The 20519-nt window shown below is 37.2% G+C and overlaps 1 protein-coding gene across 1 annotated transcript; it reads right to left on the minus strand.

The window, feature by feature from the left end:
* Window positions 1–2251: 2251 nt before the first annotated feature.
* Window positions 2252–18770, minus strand: LOC139124216 (uncharacterized). Its single transcript, XM_070690352.1, has 7 exons — window positions 18713–18770; window positions 18277–18350; window positions 10609–11016; window positions 8846–8980; window positions 7900–8262; window positions 4588–4677; window positions 2252–4062 (listed from the first exon to the last, which is right to left on the minus strand). The coding sequence occupies exons 2-4, from the start codon at window positions 18332–18334 to the stop codon at window positions 8955–8957; spliced, it is 492 nt and encodes a 163-aa protein (XP_070546453.1). The 5' UTR covers window positions 18335–18350; window positions 18713–18770; the 3' UTR covers window positions 2252–4062; window positions 4588–4677; window positions 7900–8262; window positions 8846–8954.
* Window positions 18771–20519: the final 1749 nt, after the last annotated feature.

Genomic DNA, 20519 nt, shown 5'->3' on the forward strand with positions numbered 1-20519 from the left:
AATTTTCGATAAAAATTGATTCTCTCGATTTTAGGCCGATCGTGACGCTGTCTATACAACGTCACTAATTAGTCTGGAATAGACTATATTCGGTCGGGCGGACTACCCAACCGACAAGCGACTGTGGTAATTAAGAAACAACACAAAGGTCTTCCAAACAGTCATACAGGACTAATATTTTTGACCTTTCTTGGTCAAAGGTTAAAGTTCATGAAAGAAAGAGATACTGTAACACCAATATGTAGTCATAGCCATCATCATCGAGTCCCTCGCTCTTCTACTGATACAGATGAATCCAGGCAACGCACACCTGGTGAACTTTGACCGTTTATTCACCTTTGCTAAAGAACAACTTGAACTGTTCGTTTTTATAACCAAGAATAAAGATCTGGACTAGGGCATCCTGATTACCTCAAGAGACGTTGGCGACATAACTCTGTCCATATCTCTAAATTCATTCAACATTAGACATACATGTATCGGAAAAAGCTCTGGCTCAAGGGTACTTGTCGTTCTAACAACCCTTGTCCTATTAGACTTGGTTAAATCGTCGAACTACAGAGAATGTTGATAATTTCACGCATCATTTCGTCACGAGGAAGAATTTTCATCAAAATATTGGCTTTAAATTGACTTACAGGAGACAAGACATTGATAGTTCACAAATATGATAAATACTTGTATATTTCTATCATATGCGAATATGCAGCATCAATAACATTTTGGGGTTGTGTTAGTAATTATTGACCAAATTTTGCGCACTATCCGGAGAAATTTGGAAATATTCAGGAATTTGCGTTCGTTGAGTAATGCTTTACAAACACAAATTGTACTACAGCACAAAATGAAATATTCAATAATGAAAAGAACGACACGGTTTGATTTATAATTTATCGGTAAAGAGTGCATGGTAAGCATCTTTTCTTCCGTTTTCACCGTTGAGGGCGTCGGAAGTTGTACATGTCCGTTGACAATTTAAAATATACCGTATTTGCAATTACAACAACAACGGGCAAACTCTGCGTAAAAAAACCCAGATCAGTGCTGAAATGTACAATGTGCTTTGTCCGAACTATGTTTCTAATCAGAATCGACTATCCTTTATTTCATCAATCTCCACTCTTGAGGAAAACCTTAATTAAAATTACTAAATCTATCGGATTGATCACCTTCTGTCCTGTGCAGTTCCGTCATTACTGCATTACGATATGTTGCTTTAAAGGTATACAATCACCTGTAATCTAAATATGCTATATATGGTCAAAGGGGCGTTCCTTGGTATTCAAAATGCCCATGTGAGGGCGCTGTTTTTAAAAAGCGGCCACCCGCTTAAAATTTGTGATTGGTTAGGTTTTCTCTTTCCACGGTAACTGTGGCAAAATTGGAACAGGTGACAGCATACCTTTCAGCTATTTGTAAGCTAATCTAGGCAGTTGTCTTTCAAGAACAATGTTTAGGCCAGAGCAAAGGGTTTTGTTAACAGTTACGGACTCTACTCTATGGGCTGCAAGAAAAAGGAGAGAAGTGTTAATAATTAATTTATTTATTCATTTATTTATTGTTTATTTTAATTTATTATTCATTTACTGAATGTGTGTTTACTTTGATTATTTATGTGTTTATTTTTTGATATTGTTTGCTAAAATAATTTTGCTAATAGTTGGGATAGTTTTGGTTCACATTATACAAATTGGTTCACCTCTTTATTTTGAAATGTACAATCTCGTGCCTGTAGATTCAGATCAACTATTGTATACAGATATAGAGTATTTCATGAAAAATACCCATGTACATATTAACGTTTGTTGTGTGATGTTGGCTAATATGGTTGCCCATGTTAAGAATTCCATTCTGTGAAGTCGAAATTATTTTCGAGGGCAATGATTGCGTTAAACACTCCCTATGAAATAATAACGTGACACAGCAAATAATGTCAAGACTTGCTTGAAGTTTGTGGGCTAATAAATATAAATATTGGTCCTATTCATCATTTGTATGATCCAACCTCTCTTGGTTAATTTACAAATGATTTTGTTGATAATTTTGATAATTGTTCTGTTGATATAGATAGCTAACTATAGCTTTTAACCCAGACCCTCGCTCCTTCTCCATCGCAAATGTCTGTCCCCTTCACATCTCTCTCTCTCTCTCTCTCTCTCTCTCTCTCTCTCTCTCTCTCTCTCTATCTCTCTCTCTCTCTCTCTCTCTCTCTCTCTCATAAATACAATAGTATCAACGGAAACGTTCGAGTAATAATATTCAAAAACTTTATTTCCTTGCTTGATCTAGTCGGCAATGATTTGACCGCAGGCGTTTACCGGGAATTCGTACAAAATCTAGTCGATAAAGGCAATAAATAATTCAGCCTATCATCTTTCGATTTCAAATCACCGTCCAACTTTACTTAACAAATCATCTGATATAGTCAGTTGGAGGGTCGTTTGTGTTTCAACTCAACAGCGCAATGAGGGACAAACACGAAAAACTGTCCCTTGACCATGGCTAAGTAAGTGATATTAATAGAAAACAGCACATTGTACTACTCACTATCAGTGACGGTTTAAACGAACTGGTTTTTAAATGTAAAGCTACCAGTATATTGTCAGTTAAATGTACAATCTTCATAAACTCTTACAATCTGAGGAGTCTCAGGTACGGAGTCGTTCGCCAATCGTCAGAACAACAATCATTGCCAATATCGAATGACGTCATCCATAGTACCGTCATAAACACCTTTCATTGTCCCAACAAAATGTTATATGAATAAAATATGCAAGTATTAAAATACAGAATCGAATCATAAAAAGTCACATCAAGTTAAATCATAAATGCAATTATTGATGAAATTTATAAACCTCATATAGGTCTCACGGTGGTTGTCCTCTCTCATTTGAAAGTTGTTCGCTTTATTCGTGTTTCTAACTAGCAAGTTAATTGACACAAAGTCCTCATAAGCAATGCTAAGGAAGTCAAATTAGGTTTGTCCGAAATAAGAGTATTGAAAATTCAGGGAAGAATGTGATGGTTTTTTCCCAAGGGTTCAGTGAATCAAACTTTTAATATCATGGTGATTTCTGTGTTTTGCCTCCTAATGCGTGAATTTATATATGAGTACGTTAAGAATTTTGGTTGTTCAATAGCGGATAAACTGAACTCATTCCCTTTTCGGCATTAATACCCGAAGAACTGATTTGATTACCAAACGAACTGAATCTTCAAAACAACAAAACAAAACAGAACAAAAAAACAAAACGAAATACAAATGCGTATTTTTCGTTAAGGTAGAACGCACCTCGGGGACAGACATTCGGACTCTCAAACTTTTACAATTCTCTTCTGATATACCGCATGTGGGGGTTCATTTTAAAGCTCTTGGTGAAAGAAAACTTTTCACCGTCCTAGTTTTTCGAAATTCGAAAATTTTCATTTTTCTCCATAGAGTTAACACAGGGATGGCGGCCATTTTGAATTTCTAATATCGGTAAATCTTGGGTAATTTGTTTCTCTAGTACCAAAATTTGCATGGTGACCCCCTATTTTTATTCTTGATTTTGAAAGAGAATGATTGAAAGATTCCTTGAGGAAAGTTAGAGCAAAAGTTTAAGTCTTTCACTTTCGAGGTGCATACTACCTTAAGCCAAGCAAACTTGGGTTTGCTGCATTTTGAATTGTCACAGACCCAGTATTCAACTCAAAACACTGTTGACCTTTGTAGTAACTGCGACGTATATTTTTATAAATTTCACAAAGACGAACATTTTAATTCGATCTTTTCATCCACGATAATCATATACTCTTTCTTAAAAATGTTTAACCCAAATAAAATTTGGACTTTGTCTTCACTAAGAGCCTAAATTGTATTTGGTTTAATATAACCCTTTATGTTTTCGCAGTGTGGGGATTGCGAGAAAATTTTGGGATGTTTACATGATACGATAACATATACAACTTTTTAGATTGAGAGAGAAAATTGAATTTTGGCGCCATATATACTAACAATATATTGTCCCACCGATTGATCCAGTCTTCCAAACGATAGCTACCACCATATAGTGTTGTTACCTGAAAATTGAGAACATAAATAATGAAGATAGTATGTAATTCTGCAAAGTAATATAATAGTGAATGTTGTGAAACATACCCTACACTGTCTAAGTGCCATACAAGCACGCTTCTCAAAGTCTAATCTACATCAGTAGTTTAAATTACTTGATTTCAAATGTTGAAGAAAGGATTGAGCCGATTTGACTGTGGTAAAAGTAGGAATTTGAAAACACAAGCCAGTTAATATTGTGGACGTAATGCGAGGAAACCATCTCAAAATATCTGTCTTCTATATTTTTTTTCTAAAATGTAAAACTTACTTTGGAAGTAGCTAATGCAATCTGCAATACACGATCTTAAATTCTGCATCCTTTGTAAACAAACAATACGTTGACTGCTTATCTGATACTTGAATTGAATGTTCAAGGTCCTCAGTGTAATGGACGGAACATTCTGTGTGATATGCAGACACGAATGCTACAGCGCAAACAACAGGGATGGCTATCTAAAATAATTATAGTCGCCAATATATGATTGTCTTACCTTGTGAATTATTGTTGCAATGGTAAAAAGATAGACGTCAAAATCAACACAACTGCAACAAACTCAATTTCGCTATTTCTGTTCCACTGTCTAGAAAGCAAATATAAAAAAACATAATGAACACAGTTCAACACATATGGAAAAATACCCCCACCCCCCAAAAAACCAAACAAAACAAAACAAACAAACAAACAAACAAAAAAACACACATACAAAAAAGATAAAAACATGGAATGATAAATGCTTCTTTAAGCATTTAACCTCATTCACCATGGACACAACATGCACATATCCATCATGCCATATGCACTCTATCAACTTGACAATATTTCGTTATTCATCAAATACGCACCCATCCAGCCAGCCAGCCATCCTTTTCATGCCGGAAAATGCCGAGAGAGTTTGACCGGTTAAGAAGGGCTTGACTACGCAGTTTCTGCGTAGTGAAGCTTCATTACGTATTCATGGTGACCCCTGGCCAGCTGTCAATAACTTTGGGGGCTTTTGTCTTTTGGCCTGCTTTGCATATGCGTCGTTGGACACGACCTGCCAATCACCCAGGTAGTCAATTAAACTATTAATTGACTGTTTACGACCCAATTAACACTATCCAGCAGTATCAGTCATATTTTAATCGCGTGGCCCGGGTGGGCACAACGTAGGAACGCGTGTTTTCTGTGTGTACGTTTCACTTGTGGTGTTGTTTGTACCATCGTGTGTCCTTGTTTCACCTACAGCATTACCTTCAAGGTGACAGGCTTACTATTAATGTTCAGTATCATTGCACCGAGTTCTGCCCACGGTGAAAACCACCTGTTTTGCCTACTAATTACTGCCCGTCGCTGCCCGTCCTGAATGTAGCCTATCTATAGCTACAGTAATCACATAAATCATTTATCAGTTTTGATATATACTCCTAAAGTTTGATCAAAATCGAGACCACATTCAAGGGCTATGCAGACTGTCCATGTAAGCACACACAGTGACAAGAAGGCGGCAAACACCTACTCACCAAGCACATCGAATCGGCGAAAAGAAGCATAAAAAGCTAGGCTTATCGCCAAAACAAACGCGCCAAGCGCTAACAAAAACCCATACCAAGCGGCCCTTTTCAGGGCCACCAAATACTCCAAAAAGGGAACTACCAAAAATACGATAAGATGACATAGAACACACAAACACTTAAAAGAAATAACAAAAATCGTACACATAACAAACAACTGAAACACAACATTAAATACAAAATAAACAATCACAGTAACGTAACAGAAAACATGGCCGTGGAAATAAATCAGCTATTTCCAAAGAAAAGCCGACAACAACATGAAATTCAACAACAACCTATCATCGCTCAAACTATGAAACTCCGAAAAATAGTACTAGGCAAAAGCCTTAAAATTCATTCGGACACCAACAAAACCAAACAGAATAAAACCACCCCAGGATTTCAACAAATAAAGTCGTATAATGTGACTACGCTACATCGTGAGACACAAACAATCGCAACAACACCAATTCAAAGAAAAGTCAAATTGGACTCCACGAACAACAAAAAAACAAAAACTTGAAAGCTATCTGAAGCTGCTAAACTCGCACTTCTAGAGATACCCTTTCAAACAAGGAAACAAAACATGTCGCGTGCCAAAAGAATCGCGATAAACCAGCTTGCAAACATTGGACAAATTTTTGGAAAATAAGCCTTCGACAAGGGTCGGTTTTTCGTTATTTTCAACACAAACGATTACGTACTCGAATGCGAAAGGCAATTACGTAACACTCAGTATTATACACAACAAGCCAGAACAAACAGTAAACAAAGTAAATGAACTATTAATTAAAATGTACGAGAACAAGCACATCAACCAGGATACTTGTAAGTATCTTGATCAATAAACATAAAATCCGTACCCCGCAGTGGTACTTATTGCCTAAAAATTCACAAACCTCCGCAAAAATCTAAAAGACACACCAGTCAAAACAAAATTTACCGAAGTAAAGAAATATAGAACAAACAAACCGAACCACCAAACGGACTCACAACGTGACCAAAATTAATATACTTGCCTCGCTAATCGGAAAGCAAGACCACTAAAATGCATTAAAATAAATTTTCACAAACACAAACTAAGGAAAGAATCTACACTGCGACTGATGAGAAACCACACTAGGGTTTCGAAACGCAAGCGTCAAAGGGCGACTCTATCAACTTTTGTAACAACATAGGTCCGGCGTGCGTCTCGCCATAAGCTTTCCCCACACAAACAAAACATTACCGTACACACTAATCCAAACTTCTCTACAAATATCCAAAGCGAAACAAACATTTCATTAACACAAACATCGGATAAGAATGTAGGAACACATTTTCGAAACGAATCAAACACAAACTCGACACAAAAACATTTAGGATAGTTAGGTGGGGAGCCTGTTTCACATTTTTACATCTCGCTATACTGTCTATGATTCTAAAAATAAAGTCATCTGCCACTTTTTCTGTATACGCGGTTTGGCAAAACTCATCTCTTCAATCGAAAGTCGGGCGATTTCATGGTTCTTTGGGGCACTTAAGTGTACGTCGAGCTTAAGGAATGTAGTTACATTCGCGATGTTTATTCGAAAATTATTTATTCCTTCAAGGGCAAATGCACATAATTTATGCTGTTGGAAATACTGGCCGCTCATAAACAAGACAATAAACTCAATATATGTGCATTTTTACTTATATTGTCAAAGTACCACCGACACCAACAAAAAACCAAATGGTTCAGTCCAGGTATTTGCAACTCTGCCATCCGACTGGTCAACAGGAAATCAACCATAGGTGTCTTTTGGCACGCGTATACGCCAGTCACGTTGGCGACGGTAATCTGCACCACTTATCACCATCGGGAAGGTACTCCTCCCCATATACACTGGTGATCCCACCCTAGCAAGGCACTGCGTCATTCGACCAAGCATTGTTATTGTAATTTCCTGCATAAAATTAACAGCGAGGTCAACCGGTCAAACTCTCTCGGCATTTTCTCTCATGTACACAACCGGTAAGATACCACTTAATACACTAATCTTAAAATCTCGTAATCCCTGTTGATAAATTTATCCGCACAGCTGCAATGCAAACCCTTCAGAAGCTGAAAAATCAACGAAATTTTCATTTTGAAAAACTACCAAAACTTGATACCAGCAAGCTGAACTGTATATCGTTCGATCCGATTGCCTGAATATTGTCTGGGTAAACCACTAAGGAACATCATGCTGGATTTTGTGAATCCCTGCAAGTTGTTAATCTGCGAGCCCCTCCTTGTTACTGACCTTGACAATCTATGTTGTCACTGACATCGATGCAATCTAACAGAGGACCTGGTTCCACTTTGAGACAAATCCACTTGTAGGCACTGCAGTCTTCTGCTGACTCGATTTTCACAGCAGATGTCATACCAGTTGTCAGGCCTTTATCAGCGGTGCCATCGGCACCGGCAGGTACTGTGTCTGGAGCACCAGTGACGTCAATGGCTTCATTGTTGGACAGATACAACTTGTAGTTTTTTATGACTTATCCGTTCCGTCAACATTCAAAAGCCCAGCATTAAAATGAGAGAGAAGTCGCTTGAACTCTGTTCAGCTTGTAAGTTGTCGGTGCTATCACAGCGATAGTGTCTACTTTGAAAGCTATGGCTGAAATTAGAAGTTACAAAAATCGCTTTAGAAGCTGCAGTCGTTGCATGGCGCCTTACTTTCATAAATTTGATGTCCGGTATTTAATATAATATTTTTGCGATTTAACCGAAACTCGCTGACATAAAACCTGATAAATCCATGTTTATATAGTCATATCTCTACTTGGAAGTGATAGGTTCTTTATTGTAAATTAAACATCTTTAAAATGGCATCGCTGAAAGCAACCGTTTGTTAATTAATCATTTCTAAATCTAAGGCCGCAAGATCTACTCACGCACTAGTCATCATTTCAATTAACTGCTATATGACTATTTGCCAGAAGAGGGGTCAATGCATTTATAGGTTTGCGTCAAAGCAGACTTCTAAGTTTGTTTCTATAGGTATTTTAAATATTATCACATAAACTAGCTAGCCCGTAATGCCACCAGTGTGACGTAGAACAGGATGGATGAAAAATCCTGTATCACCCCCTGTGTTACTAGAACTTTTTTCCAGCATGCACGTTCACACAGGCTGATCTGTCACTACCAATGCAGTGTTCTTACAACAGGGTATGTCCAACGAAATATGGGATACGTACCAGTGCTCGACGAACACAATGCCAATGGTCTTCAAGAAATGAAGTGTATGCTGCACGCGATCCCAAAAGATTAAGTCATGCGGTGGACGACAATAAATTTGTAGTTTATCTATAATTTCTCAATCGGAATTGAGCCTGCAAAGAAGGATTAGAGAAGACATCATCTGACAGTTGATTCCCAGTCAGCAACATACATCCTCAAGTAATAGATATCACAAAGATTTGCGACTTTGCTATAATGTCTACTTGCGCCAATTTTAAATTGAGCTTACTGCTTTCTTTGGGTTGTCAGTCAAACTCTTCACTGTAACAGATAAGACGCTCGTGATGTTTCTCCGAGGTTGCTCATGGACGTCGTCATGGGAACTGAGGTACAAGTAGTGAGCGATTACGTGATAGACAATTTAATAGGTATCGTACAAACGCGTGGTGGCGCTTTAAACACACCATCTGGATAACGACTCGCTCTTCCAAGGTCGGATTTCGTTGAGCATCGAGCTGCCCGGACAAGAGACCTTGGCAAGTAAAGATGTACCGGTCTGTGAGGCCAAAATGGGTCAAGGTTTTACAAAAAATCCGAAACACGGTCCACTTTTCATTTCATAAACCCTTTATATGAGTCAGTAACTAGGGATGTTGCCATACTTCAGGAAAACCTTCACATGCAGTAAAATCATTGTCACCGTAAAAAATCACTGCCTCAGATTTGTCAAGAAAATCCCTAAAGATGGATCACCCTAGCGATGGATCACATTTTGGAATATTTGGGTAGACATTCGCCGCTGGGTAGCACAACCTTATGAAAATCTTGGGAGTACCTCAGCCTGGTGACACTATCGGAGAGCGGGGACGGCAGCTCTGCAATGAAATGGGTTCCATGCGGGACCGTCCAGATCGTGAGCTGTGTTATTTACGAAAGCCATGACACCTCTTGGAATAAGAACTACTGTTTCGATTTTGTTGTTGCATTTGCTTCATATTTTGAAATGTCATAAATTGTTGTGTTTACGGTGAACCATGTTCCCTCGCGTACCGCAACCATGGCGGACGTGCTTTAGAAAGCGAGAGAGAATTAATGAAGCAGACCTAATCCGTATGTCTGATTGGTAAATATAGCATTTGGTGTATCAAAATTCAACTTGATCGGGGTTATAAGGGAAAGCACTCTACAGTTGCATATCTCCTTGGCATGGTCCCTCCACAACCTTGGTATGGGCCTTTTTAATAATCAACTGAAAGTACGTACTTCTCGGCAAATAAAACGCCAATCACAACAATATTTTTTGTAATTTGCCACACACAATATCGATCCATCCGCATCAAGCGAAAAGTAAGAAAACTGTTCATGTCACTTGTACTTACAAAGTGAACAACTTGTTCCATTAGCTATACATTTTAAGCTAAAATGTCAGTAAACGAACATTTTACAAATTCTACGTGGATATCTTATGGATATCTGTTGTTTTTTTCTGTGTCAAGTTTTCTTCACACTGCTAAGTAAGCTCCATTCTGACTAGACATAATGTCTCGCTAATGTGAGGTTTAACACTTCAAAAATATGATTGGCAGCATCCCTGTTCAACAACGCAAGAAGAAATCTGGATCCAAATATCTCGCTAGATGTTGAGGGTTCGGGACTTCCAAAGTAAGATGTTATTGTTCTCACTTTAGTCTGTACTCGGCGTCTAAGAGATTAATTTTAAACGGGGTAATAAAATGAGGAATAGAGCAGCACATTTATATTGAAGCCATACAACACTTACCAGCACAATTCGTATCGATTGGTGTTACACATTGACTGGTTGTGTCTGTTGTATCCGTACCCCAAGAGACTTTAATGCATAGATAATCGTAGTCATCACACTTTGCACCATCTAAAACCTTCACATCGGCAGTCATACCAGTCTCTAATCCATTTCCATCATTACCATTAGCATTGGCAGGTACAGTTGTAGGTTTACCAGTCGTGAAAGGTATCGCATCAGATTTATGACTTTCCAGGTTATTGCTCGTTGATAAATACAGCTCAACTTTGGTCAATGTAACTGCATCTGTAGCGTGGTTGTTCTTCAACGCAACTTCACAGGTTATCTCCGTATCAGTAATGCGGTTGAACGTAACAGTGCCAGCGGGCGATGTTATCTTAAAGCCATTCTCGCTGATAGTAACCGCTGAAATAGGAGAGGCATTGCATATGATGATAGAGGTACACTTGTAATAATATATCAACATCAATATACACGATTACGTTGCTTACATTTACATTACAGTTTCAAAATGATCCTGTAATACTGTGCTTCAGTTGCTGTTCAAGTTGGATATTTGCATCTTGATTAAATGAAATGATTTCTTGGAAGGGAAACAACATAATCTGATAATCTGATAGGACTAGTGGTATGCAATTGGCTGTAAGAGTGCTATCTTAAAATTTAATAAACTTTAAGCGTCATTGCATCAAAAAAGCATTTTGAAATATGAATTTAAAATCAATCTTTATTATAAAATTGAATATTAAGATATAACGTGTCTCGGTAAAAAAGATATTCGTACACTCAATTTTGTACAATATTCTTTGATTTAGCACTTAAAGGGGCTCATTTGAAGCTTGTGGAGTAAAGAAATTTTGACTGGCTTAGTTTTGAGAAAATCGGAATTTTTATTTTATCAAGAGAGAACATAGGGATGGCGGACATTTTGAATTCAAAATATCGGTGCATATTGGGTAATTTGTGTCTCTGGTACCAAACGATTGACGGGACCCCGGATTTGTATCCATGATTTTAAAGGAAATGTTTGCAAGTATTCTTGAGAAAGTTTGAGCAAAAGTTTAAGTCTTTCTTTTCGAGGGGCGAACTACATAAATAAAGATTATGCGGATCTTACATAAGTAGTAGTAGTATTTTATTGCATTATAAGGCCTCCGGCCCATATGCAAAGGAGTTACAAGTCAAAATTTACATATCAAACAGAAGTTTATAATTTAAAGTGAATTAATTAGATACAATTTGAAATTTCTCACACAGGATTGTTGATATTTAAATTACAAAGAAAATCTTTTCGAATTTGGCAAGCCTTTAAAAGAAAGATGCCCAATTTACGTATAGTTCTCTCATCACGAGAGCGTAATAACTGCTGAAACTTACAAAGGTTTGGATGAATGAAAATATCTTCAGGTATATAAATTGACCTAAACTCATGATACGCAGGGCATTCCAGCAGAAAATGAAATTCGTCTTCAACTTTACCAGAATTGCACACTTCGCAAAACCTTTCAGTTGAGATAATCCCATCATGTCTGCCCTTTTCTATATTTAAAGGAAGGCAAGAACATCGGAAACAAGCGATTGTTTGGTGAATTTTAAAATTCAAATTTAAAATTAAATATTTTCTGGTTCAATAGCACTTTTAAACCCTATATACGTACGCATTTTCGGTCTTTTGATAATATTTCCACTCCATTGTTGTTTACAAACGTCTTTTACTCTGAGTTCGAATTCGCTCAAAAATCTTTCCTTGTTTCCAACTTTCTGCGCCAACCAAACAAAACCAAAACCATATGAGTACAAAATATGTTTTAAAGAAAGTTATGTCTACCTAATAAATCAAGTCGATAAAGCATTACATACGCTTGATGTGGTAATCTTGAACGTGGTAACTCAATTAATCTTAACCAAAATTTTACACATCTTTTCAAAGAAGACACAAAAATTGGTAATCTACCACATTCACCAACTATTGCTTCGCTCGTTGTATTTGGTGGTAAACCCAAAAATAACCTGCACCATTTTCTTTGTATTTGTTCGAGCTTATCAAATTTCTGAAACCCCCAAATTTCTGAAGCGTATAACATGACTGGCAGGATCGTTGAATCAAATAACATAAAATGTGTATGAAAAGAAAACCCCCCAACTTTTTTACTGGCGGCAGATAAAACAGACAATGCTTTGTTAGCTTGCTCTGCAAGCGTGCAGACCGCTTTGCCCCATCTATTTCTTGATGACAATATAAGCCCTAAATATTTATAATAAGTTACAACTTCTAAATATCGACCATTTAAAACCCACTTTTCTGAACGTGCTCTATGACCCCCATTCCGGAATACAATAACTTTTGTCTTATTTATATTTACACTCATCTCCCATTTTCTGCAAAATTCTCCTAAAATATTGATCAACCTCTGTAAATTTACAACAGAGTCGGCAAATATTGTGACATCGTCAGCATACAGCAATGCAAATAAATTATAAATATCCTGTGTTAACTGAATTCCAATTTCGCCAGAATTAATCAACATGACGTTCAACTCTTCAATGAAGAAAGTAAATAATACAGGACTTAACATACAACCCTGTCTCACCCCAACTGGACAATCAAAATAATTTGAAAGCTTGGAACCAGACTTAACACATGACTTTACATTGGAGTACATAGAACTTAAGATGTTAAACATTTTACTAGAAATACCAAGATGAAAGAGTTTGTACAAAAGCAGAGAATGATTCACACGGTCAAATGCTTTTGAAAAATCCACAAAGAGACAATAGAATTTACCTCCCCTCACACTCAAATATTTTTGTATTATGGCATGCAAAACAAAAATGTGATCAACCGTGCTGTGGTCTTTACGGAACCCTGCTTGACAATCAGATCTTAATTCGTTGTGCTCAGCCCATGCAGTCAAACGTCATTTAGAATTGAAGTGAAAATGTTACCGAAAACATTTAAAAGGGAATGCCCCTATAGTTGCTTACGTCATTTGTGCTGCCGTTTTTAAATAGAGGGATGATAACTCCGATAGCCCATTCTTCCGGAAAATTACCGGATTCAAAAATAGAATTAAATAAAGTATGTAGAAAGGGGATAATAGTATCTGCAGAAAATTTAAAAAATTCACCAGGAATACCATCGATCCCTGGTGATTTACATGACTTTAACCTTTTCAGACTTAGTGAGATTTCTTCTCTCGAAATACTCTTATTCAAAATATCATCTTCTTGTAAACTAACAGAAGAAGTATCAACACTCTGTAAAAAATCTTCTACGGTTTGTGTAAAATTGTTTTCACCAGCCCTGTTATCAGCACACTGCTCATATAAAGATTTGAAATAATCATACCATTCTTGTAAACTTATATTATTCGTATTGTGGCGTCTACGGTTCATACATGATTTTAAAGTAGACCAAATATCTGATGACCCGTCCCTCAATTCCCTAGAGAGATTTTCTTTAACAGCATTTTGATATTCACGTTTTTTGTTGCGAAACGTTTCCTTGAAAATTTTCTTTGCTGAAATGTACTCTCTCAAATCCAAATTTGAATGTGTCTTCCTGAATTCTTTTAACTTATTATACAAACGCCGTTTCTGTAAAACGCAAGTATTGTCAAACCAACAAGGTTGATGGCGCTGTCTATCTTTAAATTCTGACGTCACACACTTCATGTCTTTGCCTGCTAATTTCAACGCTTCTATCAAATTATCAATAGATGTATCTATATCAGCAAGACTATCAAAAGAATCTGATAGGAGATTTCTTACTTGAAATGAAGAAAGATTGTTTAAAAATACATCTCTGAAATTTTCTTTCCATTTAAAACGTACAGTATTTGTTGAATTCTCTTCAGCTGCAGTCTCAACTTGGCTAACATTTGCTGACTCAGCACCCAAAATTTTACATGACAATGGCATGTGGTCTGATTCAATGCGAGAGAGTACTCTGAAATCAGCCAATGCGTCAAATAGGTCAGTGGAAAAAATGACGTAATCAATCACACTTGCACCGGCATATGAAATACTAGTATAATCGCCATCCTTATCCCCACCTGTTCTACATTCACAATGTGAATACCAGCTCTTTTACACAAATCTATTAACACTTTACCTACTGGTGTTACAGCTGAGTCCCTAGAATGACGTAACATACAGAATGTGTCTGAAACATAATCTAAATTTTCTAACATAGGAACATGTGTAGTTGAGTCATCAACAATAAAATCGTCAAGATGGCAACTCTTGCATTAAAATCACCTGTTAGAATAACGGATTTGTCTGCGTTTACAGAGCACACGTTTCCTAAAAATTCATCAAGTTTTTCAATCTCTTCACTAGGATTATCAGGACGAAAATAACAGCAACCCAAAAGAACATTATTAACTGAAGAAAAAGGCCCTTTACGGAATTCGAGAAACACGCAATTTTCCACATCACAATGAACTCTAGTAATATTTTCAATGCATTTTTTGACATAAATGTCACACCACCACTTGGTCTACCTCTTTGTGAAATTCTTACAGCAGGGAATGAAAAAGAATTGTAGTCAGATAAAAAATTGACATTGTCATCCTTCAAACAAAAAGTTTCAATGAGACAAATTATGTCATAACTTTGACAAAGTGAGATAAACTCTAAATTACAAATATTTCGTTTTAGCCCTCGAATATTCCACACTAACAGTGAAATAGGACTAGAACTTTGCATGTTTGGCCTTGGCCATACCCCTATCTAGGAGATAGAGATGTGTTGTACCTTACTGTGCGTTCAGAAATTTGCCCGGTGACTTCGTTCAAAGTGAATACGCGCTTGTCGTCCTTGTCCTTGACAATAAGTTTGTCGTACTGCAAATGGGCTTTCAGTTCGCTATTTTTAGCCAGAAGAGAGCGACGATAATCCCATAATTTCGACCGAATACCTCGAACTCTTCTTGAAAAATCTTCGCTAATAGAGATATTACTGTTCTTTAACTTGAACGCATTGCGGAGAACTTGCTGCCTGTCTTTATAACTTGCGAACTTTGCAACGATAGGTTTGAAACCACGAACAGAAGGCGCGTTTGTGATGCGATGGACACGTTCAAAGTTAATTTTGTCGCTTTGCTGGAGTTGATTTTCAAGTACACTGTTTATTTTTTCCTCCGACTCTTCCCAGCTTTCGTTGACACGGTCTTGTGGAACGCCAAAAAAAACTCAATTATTCCGTCTGTTCCTATTTTCGAGGTCGTCCTTTTCCTTTTTTATTTCGTTGATAGCCTTTCTCATGTCATCCATTGCCAATTTCAACGAAATATCGTCATTTGTTCCTGGTCCATCTGCATAACCAGTACATTCATGAGTTGCAGATTTGCGTTTTTCTAGTTCTGTTATTCTTTCTGATTCTTCCTGAAGATGCGCCTTTAAATCGGTTATGTCTTCTTCAATATTATCAACTCTAGTTTGCAGGAGTCCGAAGTTGTTTTTCATGACTTTTGTGTCCTCTAAAATTGCGTCCAATTTAACGTGCAGCTCAGAAATGTCCTCTTTTGAAATTGTATCCGTGCTTCTGAGTTTAGTGGACCAGGGTTTCGTTCGACATTTCCCGCTACAACTAAGAGTCCAACTAGACATACCTTGATAGCTAGTGACATGTGGCAGTTGATGAATGGTATGCGGAGGGTGGCCATCTTTGGCAATTTCTGCTGACGCGACGGATCCCCGCCGGAAAAACATCCAATTTTTCGTCTATACGTCACCAAATCCGTTCCCATTTTGCACAGTTCACCTCTCTATATCTTTACCAGTATGTATGAAAACTTTCAAAGTTGTAACGCAACTTTGACAGAGAAAATATCACCTAAATTGCGGAGCGGTAAAAACTTCCACTTCACAGCGTGACTGCTTACGTAACTCCTGCGGATCTTACATCAACCAATTGACACCCTTAGATGGTGATAAGTCAACATAATATTCGCGATTTTTAAAATTAAACCTGAATGACTGCGACGGACTGGCTTTGACCTTGACGATGGCTTTTCAGATCATTACATATTATTCCCTTATTGATGAGTGGTGACACGGTCATTACATCACGAGTATGATTGAAGAAAAATATTTAAGAAATATACCATACCGATCGACGGGTATACAGCGAGATTTGACCAGTTCAGGAGCGATCTAGTGCATAAATGGAGTGAACTGGTCAAAATGGAGTCGTATACCCGATGTTGGGGTTGTTTATTGCTATTTTATCTTAACAGTATATTCAAGTTGATATTCTAGCGTGAAACGTTAAAAAGGAAATTTTCTCTAGATAAGAGCTCGCGCATGTTACAACCTTGCTATATCGCCAATATCGCACGGTTATTCTACTTATCGATCGATCAGATCACTTTGTTTGCGTCATGAATATACTCATAATGTATTAGAGAATAATACACTTATCACATGCACAAGCCAAGAACTCGTTATTTTTCGCAAAATAAAATTATCCTTAATGATTCCGCTTTTAAACTTTTATATTCCTTTTTGAAATAATATCAATATGCCCTGGGCAATTTGACAATCATTTCTAGTTGTTGGTCACGTCAGAGATTTACACGGCGCAGTTTACATTGACGAGCGCATCGAAGATGGACGCATAAAAAATCCGACCTAAGACACAACAATTGACTATCATGACACACAACGGCACAAGGGACAAGTCCCGTATTTTTTGTCGAGAGATGACAAACTTGTGCATGATTGCAATATAATTTCAAAAGTCTATATTACATCCTGAAGGTAAAACAGTGTAAGACCTGCCAAAATTTGACACGAGATATCGAAATCCTAAGTTTCGGCATGCATAACTACAAAATCCCCATTAATATGGCTATCGAAACGGTCGTTTATAAGAACACACGTGGGACTGGAAAAATTGCATCACGTGAAAACCCAATGAGTATAGCAACATCATTACATTGACTTGAACAGTCCATGACATGGCCTTGGGAAAGGCAAACATTGATTTTATCGTCGATTGCTATAAAATTGTACGAATGAGAAAATACAAGGGGATCGAGGAAGTTCGAACACCCGTAACGAAATACGTATATTTTCGATCGGATTCGGTCTCATAACGTACGGCTCCCAGTCACCTAGCGAAGACATGACAGTCAAAACCGTTCAGCGAAAAACGAAAACGAAACAAAATCAAACCAACCGAAACTTTTTCATTGGCTTTCTGTCAGTGACAACATCAACACCAATGTGACGAGGCAAATTTTAATTGTCGCTTTCATGTTTTGTTCGTCATTACTTCGAAAAATCAACATTGGCTTTGATCATCAAAGGGTAACTTTTCAGTGTTTTGTAGTAGTTCAATGGGCTGTCACTGTTCGCATGACAGTAATCTAATGGAGCAGTTGTTCAGGTACGTATCCGAAGGCACTTTGCGGGGCGAGCGGTATTGTCAAAAGCAAATTAAAAAAATGTTCACCTTTCCAGTGTGCAAATTTGAACTCTCATTTCTAGCTGAGAAGCTCCTATCCCGGGAGAGATGAGGGAGTGAGTTTTAGGAACCGAGTGTCGTTGTTTAAAGCAGAAAACGACATGAAAAAACAAATGATATACTCGATCTTTGTGTTTAGTCCCTCACAATTAAACGTAAATTGAGCAAAAATGACTCTAAAATTGCACTTACTTGCGTAAACCGCACAGGTGAAGTTCAGTACAAGGACTGCCACAGCAAACGACTTCATTTTACTCCTTTTCAACCTTTTTAAAAATAAGATAAACATGTACATATGTTATATATATATATATATATTATATATATATATATATATATAATATATATATATATATATATATATTACATGTATATGATATGTTTATACTGACTTCAGCAACATTACGTTTCGTTTAATCGTTTTCCAAAATTTTTACGAGTCACTACAGACGATGTGTATATTCTACTGTAGGTACACACCTGCAGCAGATGTGAAAACTTTTTCGTAAAAGAGTATTGTATATGAGTCGAGATGTTTTCGTCCCTCCAATTGGTACGGTACAGATCTTCCTTGAGCAAATTATATCGCTTAATATGACAAATTTATATCTCCTAGACAAAAACTTACCAAACTCTCGGGAAACTTGTTCTTGTCTACGTTCTCTGGTGGTACAGCAGAATGCTTACTGAGTCAATCGATTTCTAGCAGTCTTAAATACTGTCACATAAGCAGGATGACATTAATATGCAAACTATTATTTGATAACAATTTCGAAAGGTGTGGTAAAAGGAATGATCAACAATTCAATGAAGAACATAAGTATGCTAACGACTTAATGATACCCTCAAACGTTCGGTAATTGGTTAGCGTATTTGCCTTATCGTGTCAACTTAATGACGTCACGTGACGTCACGCCGATCGCTAAGCCAACATTTCCAGTCCGATGAACTTATTTTCAACGGGCCAATGTCTTCGTAATTTGACAGTAATGGAATGATAGTTTTTAGGAGAGAGAGAGAGAGAGAGAGAGAGAGAGAGAAGGGAGGGAGAGGAGAGGAGGAGGGGAGGGAGGGAGAGAGAGAGACTATGTGAGTGAGTGGGTGAGGTAGTTTGCGCCTCTAAAATAAAACAGTCGAACTTTTGCTTAAACTTTCCTCAAGCAATCTTTCAACCATTCTCTTTCAAAGTAAATAATACAAAATAAAGGGTAACCGTGCCATTTTCGGAAGCAAATAACCTAATATGGAACGGTATCATTAGGTTCAAAATGTCGGCCATCCCTGTACTATATCTATCGGAGAAAACAAAATTTTTCCATTTTCCAAAAGCCTAGCCGGTGAAAACTGTAGTTACTTCTAACTTTCAAAATGAGCTTCACAAGTTTTTGGTCAAAAGAATATTGAAAAAAAGTACATATTTGTCCCCGACATGCATTCTACGTTATTTCAATAATCGATGAAGTCCGTTCCTTGAGCTTGATATTTGACGTGACACGATTGGAATTAATTTTAGATAATTGGATTTTCATATTTTTCAAATTTCTCAAAAACGTTAGGTGCCGTATATATAGCTGAATGTTGCAAAATTGCAAATAACTCATCAAAGCAAGTGTGTAATGTACAAAGAAAACAGATGAGATTAAATCTGCATTACTTCACCATCCAATTATCCCAAAATAGTTCCAATCGTGTTACGTGTACTTTTATTAATAAAGGGAACAAAATGCATAAGCTGGCAGTGATGTAGACATATGATGTCATATCGGAGTCATCAGATGATCATATAATTATCTAAACAGGTACGAAACAATTTTCCGCGGCATCCCTTTGGTTTTAATGAAAACGCACCTCTAAGATATGGCACCTATAAAATCGCTAACAAAATTTCAAGTTTACTTTACATATAACAGCAGCTGACTGTATTGAAAATTTGAAATGCTATTAGCGTCACTATATAAGTGTTATGTGAACTTTTGTCAGAGTCGAGAATGTATTATATTAAAATATTGGTTTCTGACACCATGTGTCAAATGCAAGTTTACCTCATTTGTGATCATATCAAGAGACACACATTAAGTTTTCAACCACTAATCGACAGTGTGTCTGAAGCTTGTTAGAACCATGTCAAGCATATGTGAATGCTTTTCAAACACCCTAACAATGTCTGACAGCGCTTACAGTTTTCAGTAGATATTGAGAGTTAGCTCTCAACATGTCGTTCAATGAGAGGTATATGATACCAAGCGCAAATAACTGCTTGCAGAGAAGCGCCACCTGAATGAAGAAACCGTCTGACCACTGTATTCCAAGTATTTTCTTACTTCAATTGTGACAATGTACTACGGTACCCTTTGGTTTGGTTCGGTGACAGCAGCGACTCAAAATATAGACATGGCGTCATGCGATAAGTATATGTGGTGTTATTTTAAAGTACC

This window comes from Ptychodera flava (genome assembly GCF_041260155.1).
Source record: "Ptychodera flava strain L36383 chromosome 23 unlocalized genomic scaffold, AS_Pfla_20210202 Scaffold_23__1_contigs__length_28996876_pilon, whole genome shotgun sequence".
NCBI classification, from domain to species: domain Eukaryota; kingdom Metazoa; phylum Hemichordata; class Enteropneusta; family Ptychoderidae; genus Ptychodera; species Ptychodera flava.